At 36.0% G+C, this 13,971-nt stretch overlaps 1 protein-coding gene across 1 annotated transcript; it reads right to left on the minus strand.

Moving 5' to 3' along the window:
* Positions 1 to 2,737: 2,737 nt before the first annotated feature.
* On the minus strand, positions 2,738 to 12,476 carry LOC121319979 (matrix metalloproteinase-21-like). The gene is made up of 8 exons (XM_041258438.1): positions 12,173 to 12,476; positions 10,162 to 10,401; positions 8,731 to 9,478; positions 7,066 to 7,205; positions 6,839 to 6,980; positions 6,079 to 6,336; positions 4,930 to 5,102; positions 2,738 to 4,551 (listed from the first exon to the last, which is right to left on the minus strand). The coding sequence occupies exons 2-8, from the start codon at positions 10,303 to 10,305 to the stop codon at positions 4,228 to 4,230; spliced, it is 1,929 nt and encodes a 642-aa protein (XP_041114372.1). The 5' UTR covers positions 10,306 to 10,401; positions 12,173 to 12,476; the 3' UTR covers positions 2,738 to 4,227.
* Positions 12,477 to 13,971: the final 1,495 nt, after the last annotated feature.

Raw genomic sequence — 13,971 nt, forward strand, 5'->3', positions numbered from 1 at the left:
ATTGGAAATAATACTTACTGTATGCATTCTATGTATACTCATTTAAATGTTGACACAAATTGTGATTAGCTGGTGTTTCTAAATGTTCTTGGCATTGACCTTGATCCAGACATGCAGGCACAGCATGTTAATATAGACATGGACGGCCTTGATAAGAAAAAGGCTTGCAATAAGTTAAATATATATGGAACAAGTGGTATAGTTCTCTTGCAGGAAATGTGGGTGGTGTATTGACTGCTGTAGCTTGTAAGTTCTGTATATGGAACAGCCAAAGGAGGAACATATGTGAAAATGTATTGACGTATTGGGTAAAATTTCATGGAAATTGATTTTGTTTGCTCAGGGCAGGAGATGCTTGGGTTGTGTTTTTCTACTTGCATAGCGGGTGTTCTTAAACAGTCTGTTGAGTGCATCCAATGTTATCAGATAATAAGTGTGCTGGTGACTAAAAATATCAAATCAAAAGGAGACTCATTTGTAGTTTCGGTACTGTGGGGAGCTACCTAATCCATATGATGGCATTTTAAGCTATAAAGATTTCTGTTAAATTTAAACTACTCTGCTGAGACACAATTAACAAGAGACTTTGTGCATTCTTCTACACAACCGTACCTACACCAACAAGTAGAGAAACAGACAAGGTAAGCATAACAAGCATAATAATTTAAATAATGGCAGACATTATAAAATAAAATAAAATAAAGTACAGCAGAATCTATTGTAAAATGTGTTATTCAAGGTATCATATCAAATGTCAAACGTGTTGTGTTTTATGAGGACATTAATTCACCAATTAGAAAAGGTTTAGGAATGACCTAACAAACAAACAACATATATATATATATATATTATATATATATATATATATATATATATATATATATATATATATATATATATATATATATAGTACTGTGCAAAAGTTTTAGGCAGGTGTGAAAATATGCTGTAAAGTAAGAATGCTTTCAAAAATAGACATGTTAATAGTTTATATTTATCAATTAACAAAATGCAAAGTGAGTGAACAGAAGAAAAATCTAAATCAAATCCATATTTGGTGTGACCACCCCTTTGCCTTCAAAACAGCATCAATTATATTATACCAAACAGGTGCTAATGATCATCAATTCAATATGTAGGTTGAAACACATTCATTAACTGAAACAGAAACAGCTGTGTAGGAGGAATAAAACTGGGTGAGGAACAGCCAAATTCAGTTAACAAGGTGAGGTTGCTGAAGGCAGTTTACTGTCAAAAATCATACACCATGGCAAGACTGAGCACAGCAACAAGACCCAAGGTAGTTATACTGCATCAGTTATATTGTGGAAGACTTGAGGACAAAAAGCCATACCTCCGATCTGGAAACAAGGCCAAGCAACTCAATTATGCACAAGAACACAGGAACTGGGTTGCAGAAAAATGGCAGCAGGTGCTATGGACTGATGAGTCAAAATTTGAAATATTTGGCTGTAGCAATACCTGCTGGTACCAGGTCAATTACAGGTTTTAAAATAACAATATCAACTTGCTGTCTTAAGCTAATACATTGTTTTAATTTAATTTATATTTACTTACCTAAAAAGGCTTCCAAAAATGATGTAATAGCTAGACATTCTCCGGTGAATTGCCATATTAGTTTTTTTTCCCTCTTCTTCAATATGCTGTAGACCTAATTTGATCCTCGATTCTAGGAAATGCACATGGCATGTAAAGCCTCCTTCTTGCTCTTACTTTAGATAGTGTGTGCTCACTGTACTATACTAAATGACACAGAAATAGTTTGGTCTAAATTAGTTAACCTATTTTCTATATATTGTGTTCTTCTAGTGTAACAAGTTGTACTGCACTTTAAATAACCACAGTAAATAAATCTAAATGTTTCTGTCCCTCTGTAGCAGGTGTACAGAATGATTGATAATGCAGGATTGATCATTTGGGTCCCAGTACCTTTTATAGATCAGCTTCCAAATACAAACTTAAATTTATATTATTTTTATACTATAAGTGAGTCCTCCATGCTGTGTAAATATGTATAATCAGGGGTTAATTTTTGCCAAATCTCAGATCTGGTACCTATCGGATGGCAAGAATTATATAGTTTGCAAATTGTTAGCCATATGAGAAAAAACAAAACAAAAAACATGTACAATAAAAAATGCTTTCTTGTTCCACTAATTCAATGCCAACAGTGTACTGTAATGATAGGCCTTGGATCTGGGATTTTTATTGTGACTCCTCAATAGTAGGTTCGATAACCCAGTGGTTAAAGAAAGTGGCTTGATTCCAGGAGGTGCCTGCTCAGCCACAGACGCACTGTGTGTGAAACTGAGCAAGTGACATAAGCTCCTTGCGTGGATGAGACGTAAAACTGAGCTCCTATTGCAAGTGACTCTGCAGCAGCAGCTGATGCATAGTTCACCATCAAGTCTCTGTAAGTTGCTTTGGATAAAAGCGTCTGCTAAATGGTTAATTCATAATAATAATAAAGTTATTTTTCAGTTGTTTTGTTCCTGCAGTTACACACCTCGGATGTGCTGGTATTTTGGGTTTGGCAGCGGAGTCTTTTGATTGGTTTTTGGGAATGCCTCTGAGAAGTGTGTTAAGCTCTTCCAAGGTGGCTTGTCTCTAATAAAATACTACAGGTTCCTGAAATGGGAAGAAAATTTCTAGTCTACTCTTTCAATGCTCTTATATACAGTTCTACAAAAAGACACAGAAAACACAGGCCTGGCTTCAAAACTAATTCATTTATTCATAAAGATGTATACATGCAGTAAGTGCATGGCTTGTCAGCCACTTGTCAAGTTCTAACAACAGTAAACATTGTTACAGAAATATTAAAATTCAATTAAATAAGTCTGCTCCTGCAGTGTCAAAACAGCTTAGAACTGACAGGTCATTGTGAGAATTCTACATGCAGGTAATACATAGAAACTGAGGTAATATGTTTTGCAGTTTGAAGGTACAATAGTTGTTATTGTGAGTATAGTTTTAATAATTTAAATGTGCTTTACATAAACAGTGAACCAGCACCAGCAGTCACCAAAACGAAGGAATGTTTATTGCTGCTTATTCAATGTACTGCCATTGACAGAAAAATACAATTGTGAGATTAACTCAGATTAGTCAGTTTATTCTGAGGTTTACTCAGCTTACAATTTCTTGTAGCACAGATCTGCTCCTCAGAGACAGTGACTGCTTCTTGTAGTTCAGGAGACATTAAATATTTAATGTTTTTATCAAAGCTTTCCTAATTTCCTATTATGTAGCTTGTGTTTTCATCAAAGTAAGGATAAACTGTCTTTACTAACAAAATAAAAAAATAAAAAAACACACAACACACACATACACACACAACAACAGACAAAACATATATAATGAGGCAATTAAAATCAGCATCAACACATCACCATTCATTTGGCATGGTTAGCATCTGCTAAGAGGATGAGCAGGGGTCTACACTGCAAATATTACATTGTGATACTGTCTTAACTCTTTTGGTTCAGATGTAAATGAAAGAATTGCACAGTACCACAAGTAAATCGCAAATACAGCATACAGACAGTAAACTCAAAATGTACAACACCACTTTCCTGTAATTCTGGAAAATTCCCAACTCATTATTGTGGAGATATTTTATTTGATCAAGTAAAAAAAGAAGTACAAGAATATCACTATTGTTCTTAAGTAAGTTTAATTGGAGGGTGACTATCATTCTGCCTTGCAATACTCCTCCATGTTTTACTAGACTAAGCCTTGCTTTCACCATTATTACCTGATAATAGAAGGCTCAGAGCCAGTACATGCAACAAACCCCAATAGAAAATGCAAAACCTATTAGTTTGGCCCTTGTCTGCCAAATCGCACTTTGTAGGCTGGCTTGTTTTCTTCATTGTAATTGATGTATTTTTTGTATTTTTATTTAAAAAAAAATTGCAGTATAGGAGTAAATAGCTTTGAGAATCTAATACAATGTCATATAAGGGCTAAGCAAACAGTACACCACCAAATAATCAACTACTGAAGTGCAGCCCTATTACAGACAACTACACTTTCTTGTAGCACAGAATACAGAGCTGTATAGCTCCAATACACCACACCCCACAACAGCTTGTATTTGTGTCGCAAAGTACTAATTAGGTCCTGATCGCAACTAAAACCTGACTTTCAATAATGTTTTGATGCCAGATTGGGCCAAACTTGAAATGTTTTCATTGCTTATTTTTAAGTGTTATCTGTATTGGTTGAACCCATGTTGAGCATGGATGGATGAACGTCGCAGATGTCGAACCACTGCTCACTGATCCTGTGGTGAGGTAGCAGACCGTTGTATGGCAGAGCTGGGTTGGCCAGTCGCTCCTTATCATCCACCACCTTCCAGAAGACCCTGTCTTTGAATAAGTAGATTGACTGGTAATAATAAGAGAAGTAGGCAGCATTCAGGTTGCCCACTGGATGATCGGCAAACACTACCGCAGGGAAAACATCAGTAATCCGCTTGGGGTAGCCAGCGACTTTGCTATGGAGGTCGACATTGAAGGCAGTGACCTACAAGTTCGAGAACAAGAAGGGAAACCTTAGTAACTGTGATGCAGTGGTCTCTACTATTCCCATGAAGGGATACCTCAAACTTCAATTGCAACAGCACCCCCCCCCCCCCCCCCCCCTCCTTCCCACTTTCCTGTTGACTTAGGTAGTGACAACTTCCGTGGTATTATTCATCATAGGAAATTACCTTTTTGTTACTGTAAGAATTATGTAGCTGATTTGAATAGAAAACTTGGCAAAGAACTGAAAAACATGTCTTTTATTTCACATCTAGGATTATCTGCACAAGCTTGTGTAAAAATGCAGATTCATCTGTCTTGTCAACATTTAGCTATATCTAGAATTAAGTAAATATGACAGGTCTGAATACTTCCTCACATTGTTTCCCCTGAAGAAATAGATGTTGTGGTCCCGTTTGTCAAAGAAGACTGTATCGATAGGGCTGGGGATTCCTGGGAAGCCGTCGCTTATGAGTTTAGGGTATGCCCCTCCCTGAGAATCTTCAGTATAAGCCTGATCATTCTCACTGTCATACCGCCAGTACTGCGTGCCTAAAAGAGTATGCGCCATCAATCATCAGAAGCTACATTTCACCATGCAAATTTAGAACACTACAATGCAATTTTCTCAATTTTTTGGAAAAATAAAAAAGGAAAGTTGATGTTACATAACTTTTAAGAAACAAAAGTAACAATTCACATTTAGTGTCTCTAATTACTGTGCATTTGTAACTGTATAATTACAATGTTATTACAAATAGTTATAATGTACCTGACATGTAAATCTTTTTGCACGATGTATGTAAGTACACAATTGTATCAGAAAAGGATTAGGGTTAGTAAGGTTAGGGATAGGTTTAGAGTTCGGGTTAGTGTTACATCATGCAAAAAATTCTAAAGATTAAGTACATTGTAACAATACATAACAAAATTGTAATTAGGTGTAAGTATACATATATTTACTATGTAAATGCACACTAATAAGAGACACTCAATGTGTAAAATGTTAATGAAAAAATAACTCTTTAGGCATCTCTAAATTAAAAGAAAAAAATTCTTATACTTTTGAACATGTCTAATATACATAGCCAGTTGGTTTAAAAAAATATATATATATATATATATATAGATATATATATATATATATATAATATATATATATATATATATATATATATATATAATAAGAAATTGATATTGTTTTACTGGTATTAGCTTATGTTTTTTTTTGTTTTGTTTTTTCTTTCAAAATCTGTTTTTCTAAATAAAGAATGAATACCTTCTTCTCTGAATAACAAACTGTACTGTATTTTATTCAGACTTTAAAAGAAACATGTCCAAATAGGGCCCATGGTTTGTGAACCCGATTTTGTTTGTTAAGACAGAGGTGTAGTTTTAGTGGTGATGTCATGAACTCAAAGTTCTGCTGTACAAAACATGTATATATTTATATTGCAGGCTAACTAAATCACACAGGCATTAGTACATATTGCACCTGGTTTACTTGTTTGACATCACTGGAGTTTACCTTTAAAGAAAAGTGTGTAATCTTTATTCCATGTCCAAATGTGGACAAATCCGTCTAGGTCCGTGGGCGGTATCCCACGCCAGCCTACACCTACTAGGTTGGGATCACCGTAGCGAGTCCTGTTGCTGTGGTTCTCGTACATCCAGTACCAGCTGTTCCGGAAAAAGTAGGTGTTGAAGCGGTAAGCTGGCTCTCCAAACTGGTTCATCTCTTTGTAGACCCAGTCAAAAACTGTGCTGAAACTGTTCTCACAGGCACCTCAGAGGGTTAGACAGAAAGAGAACACTTCATAAGTGTCTGCAATTCAAATGCAAATACATTTAAACATGCATATAACTCACTTTTACATTCAAATGAAGTACATTCAGCACTCTAAGATCCAAAACAGACCCCTTTGTATGTAAATTCATTCTCAGCAATTCTCAGAAGTATGACGCTAGGCAGAATCTGCCAAGGTATCAGACTTCTGGCACCCATCTTTGCAGCTGGAGAAATAGACAGGTCACCTAAACACTCACAGATTTGGCACTCCCTGCTAACTTATATTGTATTTTAATCAAATGTGGCTATATTGAATTTTCGAATGTGGCTATATTGCATATATCTTACAGAATCCAGTACCACATTATGACAGTTTAGATGTTTCTGGTGAATTTGACATTTAGGCAAAACACTTGTTGTTAATTACTAGAATCCAGTCATTGTTATCGTAAAAAACTTGATAGAAGTAGCCTCATTTTACCTTTCTAACCTAACTTACCATATATCTGTTGAACAGCCTTCCTATCCATCCAGTCAAGTTCTAGATTAGAATCCTGAGGGATGTAGTTGGCCTGCATTACAGAGCCTGGCCGGTTGATATGGGACAGTCCCAGCACGTGGCCTATTTCATGCACTGCCACCTGCAGGTAGGACAAAACCAATACTGAATACTGAGCAGAATCTACATTGATATTCCCTTATATGGGATTGCCTAAAATTGCTTACCTTTAAGAGGCTTATTCCTTGATCACTCTTCGGTGGCACGAAATGTTCATCGTCATCAAAATGTATATCCCCCAAGTGCCAGGCATGTGCAAATACCTGACCTGTTCCATCGAAAGCCTGTGAGCAGCCAAGGTGCCTTCCTGATGGGTTCAAGACAATGAATGCCAAAGCCCTTTAATTCTACCAAAGATTAAACTTTATAAAGATGCATCATCAAGGTCATGAATACTGACCAATGCGTTAACCCCACATCAACTATCAAGGCCTATCAAGGTGACCCAGCAACAACACAAAAGTTAATTTTCGAAGCACTGTGCAAAAGAACACATACAAGCAAGCAAACATTGTGTTTTGTCAGCTTTGCCTTTCCTTACTCTGTAAAATGTTTTTTTTTTGTTTTGTTTTTGGCAGGAGACTAGAGTACCTGCAGAAAGGAGGTGAAACATTATTGGCACAGGTGGAATTACTTAGTTTTACTTTTTCAGAATATCATACTTACATTTCCCAAGAGTGTGATCATTTTATAAATTACAAATTTAACTAAATTAAAAAAAGAAAAAAAATGACCTTTGGCCCACATTGCAATTTTTCAGTAACTGCACTTATATGAAAAGCTTCACTGTTGGTTCAGAACTGGCCTCTGACTTTCTCCAGTATTTTGGCTGAAGAAATAGTAATGCATACTTAGATAAGATCCCAACCATAAGGTTGACACACCCCCTGCTCCTACACTGGTGGTAGGAGGTCTACAATACTTCTCATTATTACCAATAGCTGAGCTTATGTCCTGCAGAGTGGTGTTTGCCTGCCAATACACTTGTCAAACCTACATTTTTTCTGGAAAATAGACATATATAATTGTGACGAAATCTGGTATTAACATTATATAGAATAAGTTATTGGGAATATCAGATTGTGAGGATATCTCAGGTGTCACTCTGTCAAAATTACATAACACATATCTTGAGATCACAAAATGATATTCTACATACTGTAAATCAATCATTGTAATAAACTTAATACTAACATCTAATACCATACAGATCATAAATACTACTTATGCAATTTGCATTAAACTATTAAATGCCATGCATTATTCTAAACTATTCCGGACAAATTGTTGATATACGTCATGGTCGTCCATTTTTTCATCATTGGTAGCTCTAATTTTGTATTTACAGCTACCACAGGGATGGATGCTACTAACTTGTTGAACACAGTATGCAAGCTTCGTGAAAACTTACTTAAAGACGAAGGTACCCGAAATTATGTTAAACTGATAACCATTTAATCGTATGGTTGTCACCTGAATTCATAAATCCTTGTCCTTTACGTGAGGGTCTTGTTTTAAAACTGCATGTTGATAAATAATGTAATAGAACTGCATTGTTGGTTCTATTTTGATATTACTTGTAAAGGATTGTATTATAACCAGTTTATAAGGATACCATATTAAGGATTATTGCTATTTCTATTCCAAGGGTAATTTTACATGCAAAAGAAAAATCAAGATTGAAACATACTGCTCAAACCATTAAAAACCGATACCAAAAGAGGTTGGGGCTGCCAACAGAATAAGCAGATTCCTGAATTGCTTAGTAAGATAAACAACCAGGCATCAGAGATTGAGACAGGGAGAAAGATAAAAGCAAAGTTCACACTTACGTGTTCCAAAACCCAGCTTGATGTCAATTTCACTGGCCTGGGAAGTTAAATCCTCTTCAAAATTCAGGGGCATTACCTCGCTCCACATTCGGAAAGCTTGTTTCAGGGTGTACCTTTGGTCGTCAATGGGGAGCCAGGCACTGTAGCCCTCCCCAAGAAGCCTCCATTTAAGAGTCGCCTTGGAGAATCTTAGTCCATTGGTGTTATTCTCAATATAGTCTGCAGCTCTACGTTTCCTGTGTGAGTAATCCACCAGCTTCTGGAGAAAACGTCTCTCCCTGTGTTGCCCCATGCTGTTGCTGATGTTGTAATTGAAGGAACTAGTATCAATCGACTGGTCTGAGCTCTTTATGACTGTGTCATTTTCAACATTGGAGTGACTTTCAAGAGTTGAGTTCCAACTGACTCCAATTGAGTTATCAGGACCTTTCCCTTCTGGTGAGGCTTCGTGATCTGGAACACCACATCGAGGTCTATTCATAGCCTCCTTGGTGACACTGTCAAGAAGACCTGTCACAGGAAGGCTGTTGGCTTCCTGGAAAAGCTTGAGAGCGTTGATGAAGCTTGGGTCTGGAGTGAGCTCTGTGGGTGGCATGTCAGTGATGTACCTGCCGATTGACTGCCCTTCTGACATAAAGGACAGGATGTCTGGAGGGGCAGGGTCTTTCTCTTGGGGTAGCAATACATTGTGGTACTCCAATGACTCCCAATTTACAGGCTTAATCCATCCATACCTAGCCAGATATTGCTGGAAGAAATGTATTAAACATGTTGATGAAGGATCTTATCACTGTTATATTTGTGCTTCACAAATACTGCAAGCAATGTCTAACCAACATACATGTTCAAGTGCGGTTTTTCAGAAGTTTAAATACATTTATTTTCAAAAACAGATATACAAAGTACAGTGAAAGAATTAGGAAACAAAGCTAAACTAACAAATCTAATATAAACTGTAACTGTTGGATAGGACTCCACACTGATGAACAGTTAGTAGTGTTGATACAGCAGTTAAACGTTTAAACATTTAACATTAGTTTAGAATTCTGCCTGAAATTCCTTTTTTTTTAAACAAACTTTTTCCCTCAGGGTTCTTCTTTCAATTACAGGTTAAGAATATAAAGTAGCTCTTATTTTGTGAGTACAGTTTTTAAACAAACATTAGAAACCTTCATCCACCAATCAGAATGCTTCAATGCAGGGCGCTTCCACACAGTAAAGGACCACAGTACAGACCAACACATCAACTGCAGCTGCCGTTTTAAAAACACTACGGAAAACATCTAATCTTGCATGCACCCACTCACATGACACTAACTCAAAATGAATCTTTAAGTAATTTAAGTACCTAAAGAATTCTTGACTTGTGTATAAGCTTTGGGGTTGGTTAGTTGTATGGTGTTACTACCAAAGGCATTGATGGATGCTTACCTTTGCAGACTTAAAAGTCAGGATTGGGCCAGCTTGACTCCCAGGGGAGAGATGAATATCTGAGTGATCCCGGCTGTGATACAGCTTCTCAGCTTCTGCCAGATACAGCAGCAGCATGCTTAACAAGAAGCTCAAGCATACCATTCTGCCCCTGTTCCAATGAAGTCCAGATGACAAGAGAAGTGTTCCCCTCTTTTCCTCTTTGATGCAGATCAAATCACTCCAACCTCCTTAGGGGAGCTGTGATTTAGCAGCAAGCATATTGGAACAAAAAAATATATAATAATAATCGTATCAGATCTTTTGGTACTTGATTATTATTCTACATGGCCAAAAGTGTTGCATCAAAAAATGAATAATGCTTGCTTCATAAAGTCAAATGAAACCTGCTGAATCATTAGCATATTGAACTACATACCGCTTTGTAATTTCCCATATTCAAAAAACTGGCATAAATACATAAATTGAAAAATTTAACACTCAAAATCTAACATGAAATATTGTACTACTATTATGGCTTCCGGTAGACTTTGTGATATAATTTTGTAGTTCCTTTGATTACATGATGTCAAATAAAATATCTCAATTATGTTCATATAGTCTCAATCCTAAAATTCTAGGTGATGCAAAACTTTTTGCCATAGCTGTACGTGGATTAGAAAAATAAATACAAACACAATCTCTATTAACTTTTTTTTCTATATAAAAACAGTGATCTTATTTCCCTGTACTTTTTCTTTCAGAGGAACCTTTGTCAATGTACATGACAATTTTAATTCCTGGTTTTCCAGAAGCAATATATATTATATATTATATAATATATGTAAGATAGATAGATATAGATAGATAGATAGATAGCTAGGATAGATAGATGTAGTATATATAGAAGTTATATAATATAATATATATATATAGTATATATATATAGATATATATATATACATTATGTTAACATGTTGTATGCATTTGTATGCATTTGGAATGTTCTTGGAGAGATTTTCTGGAATCTCACCAGCTGCTGTTTATACTTCATCTAAAGTTTCCAGATATGAAAATGAAAACTTTTAGTCCTATAACTCACTTCTCACTCCTAGAGAAAAGCTAAGTGGTTGTTTGAACCTGGTCCAACGTGTGCTACATTAGGAATGATCAGATTACATTTTTCTGATTTTATTATGCTACTATGCTCAAAGCTGTGAAAAATGAACTTGCCCGATTCAAATCTGATACACTGAGCTACTATATTTTTTGTGTTGGCTGTGAGCAACGCTGCTCCATATACTTTCTACAAAAAAAAAATCAATGTACATAAAAATTGGCTGTCATTATCTTGCACACAGCATTAACAAGAGGATGCATCAAAACAATGGTAGATCCAAGTACAGCTGCTAAAATGTAACAATAAGGCTTTCCCTGACATTTCAAACAAGAGCCGCAAACATAATAAGGACGTTCATGCATTTTTGTGAACTTCAAGTATAGCGAATTGTGCTCATTAGAGGATGGTGTGGGTCAACGGGATTAGCATGGTGAAGACAAACTAATGTGACTATTGTCCATGAGGGGACGAGGTTGAGGCAACCAAATTGTTTGCACTTGTTGGGTTTGAAACAGGCATGGGAAGCTAATGAATTAGCCTGCAATGTCAACATGTCACCAGTTTCCTCAACAAAGGCTGCATTCACTTATAAAGAGTAATACATTTGTATTATTATTATTATTATTGTTTTTTTTAAAGAAAGAAAATCAGCTGGTGCTTAAGCATGGAAAGTCAAACTCTGCAATTGTTTAGCAGTAAAGTAATTTGGAGTGCCATGATACCCACACACAGTAGATATATCTAAGAGCATTTTAACAGCTAACACACCAATATACCTACACTAAACATAAACCCATTAGATCTAATGGACAGGTATAGGCACAACATGAATTTATATCTTAACAACGCCATAGATTATGAATTAAACAAATATACAAAACAGCAAGTAAATGAATAAATACATAATCTTACCTTCGTCTTTAATAATAAAAAAGTGAGCAACTCAGTAAAGGAATTCAGTATTCCCAAAACAATATTTTGAGGAATACTGATGATCTAAGAAAAAAATGAGAATAATGCTTAAAAGTTGAAAAACACAAAGCTTCCTCGCATGTCAAGAAGGTACATGAGGGGTATTCCATGGAAAAGGTCTGCAAATGTACTACCCCTACCTTTTCCACTTGCAAAAGAAAAATTGCTCCACTCAGGGTTAGAAAAGGCTTGTATTTTGCTTTGTTCCTTATCTTTCTTGTTTCCTTTAGTCTAGCAGTGGAGGTCACTGCGCGTGGTTCTCTATCAGATTCAGCCAGGCAGAAAGGTTTTAACTGTCTTCTTATGTGGGAGGGGCATGGACACTGTCTAATTTAATGCATCCACTAAGCCAATCGGATGAACATGAAACAAATCTCTCTTCTGATCCAAAGCCTGGTTTATTTGGTTCTGTTAGAGCCTGCCTCTTTTTGCCTGTGTTCTGTATGTGTTGCTAAGTGCATACCTACATGACTATTAACACAGTATGAAATCACAATACAAGCCAGTGATATTGGGACAGGTTTGCACAACTTTCACTTTAAAGAAATGCATGTGTTTTAAAACTAAGACTCAAGCTCAAATTGTTCACTTACAGGATCCTTTCACGGGGCAAAAGCAAAATAAGTAGCTTCAAATGGTGTTTAAAATGATTCTTTATATTTGCTTTTATTTTTCTTCTAGTGTTTCCAGTCTTCTAAGTGGTTCTGAGGTCTGTTGCTTCAATTTGAAGATATGTACCTGGCTCTGGCCTTTCTTCATGCACTGTAGGAGTGATCAATAATGTTAGACAGCAGCTTGAATCTGCAGTTGCATAGTTCTAGGTCATGGTATTCAACTCCCAGGAATGATTTGTTGTGATTTACCAGTTTTCACAGCTATGGTTGTAGGACCCAGCAAGCACATTGTTATATTTGTACCCAGGTCTTCAGAAATGAAAGCTAGTATAAAATAAACTGTATTTGACTGGAAATGATATTGCTAGTGCATGCTCACTGTGTAAAGATTAATGCTATTTTTTACTGATTGATTGGTCCAGCCTGGTTAATATCACATAGACTGCTGTGTTTTTTCAGATAAGATCACATGGGATGCATAAAGGAACAGATTAAGTTTGCTGGAGAAAACATGAACTCTCCTAATGAACTAATGATCGAATGGGTATTTGAATGCTTTTCATAGAAACGAATAGTACAATAAGTAATTGATAAGATCAAGTCATTGGTACAGGTTCAATAGTCTATTTTATGATTGCATATTATGTTGTTATGGAGACAATTCCTACTGAAGATTATAATCTTGAGAAAAAAACAAAAAAAACACGCATGGGTAAGCATAAGTTCAGATTGAGGTCATTTGTAATATTTGTTTAAGATATTCTATATAGACCACCCAGATTAAACAACCCCCATAACCCTTAGCCCCCCACACACACACCCCTTCACAATATGAAACTATAACTTTGAACAGCCTACCCATTTAGACTGTAATAACTGATAAATGTCTTCTTCAACATCTGCCACAAATCTTCACCAAAGATCAATGTATTTGTAGTAGGTAAAAAATAATAAAATGATAACTTCAAAACCAGGCAATATTTGATTCTACATTTTGTATAGCCAGCAGTTTACAGGCAATAACTCTGGAAAGACCTTAGTTTTCAGTTGTATACACTCATTTGTATCCTTCTAATGAACAATTCGAATGGAGTCCACCTTATAGTATTTGCATTGACTATTACA

Source organism: Polyodon spathula, chromosome 1 (assembly GCF_017654505.1).
Source record: "Polyodon spathula isolate WHYD16114869_AA chromosome 1, ASM1765450v1, whole genome shotgun sequence".
In the NCBI taxonomy this organism is placed as follows: Eukaryota; Metazoa; Chordata; class Actinopteri; order Acipenseriformes; family Polyodontidae; genus Polyodon; species Polyodon spathula.

Bases quoted from the DNA above. Each gene is read 5' to 3' on its own strand.
- LOC121319979 (XM_041258438.1), bottom strand. From the start codon at position 10,305: ATGGTATGCTTGAGCTTCTTGTTAAGCATGCTGCTGCTGTATCTGGCA. The intron at 7,206-8,730 runs GTAAGTGTGAAC...TGAACCCATCAG, and splicing joins CAAGCTGGGTTTTGGAACAC to GAAGGCACCTTGGCTGCTCA. The intron at 4,552-4,929 runs GTGAGGAAGTAT...TCGAACTTGTAG, and splicing joins ATTTCTTCAGGGGAAACAAT to GTCACTGCCTTCAATGTCGA.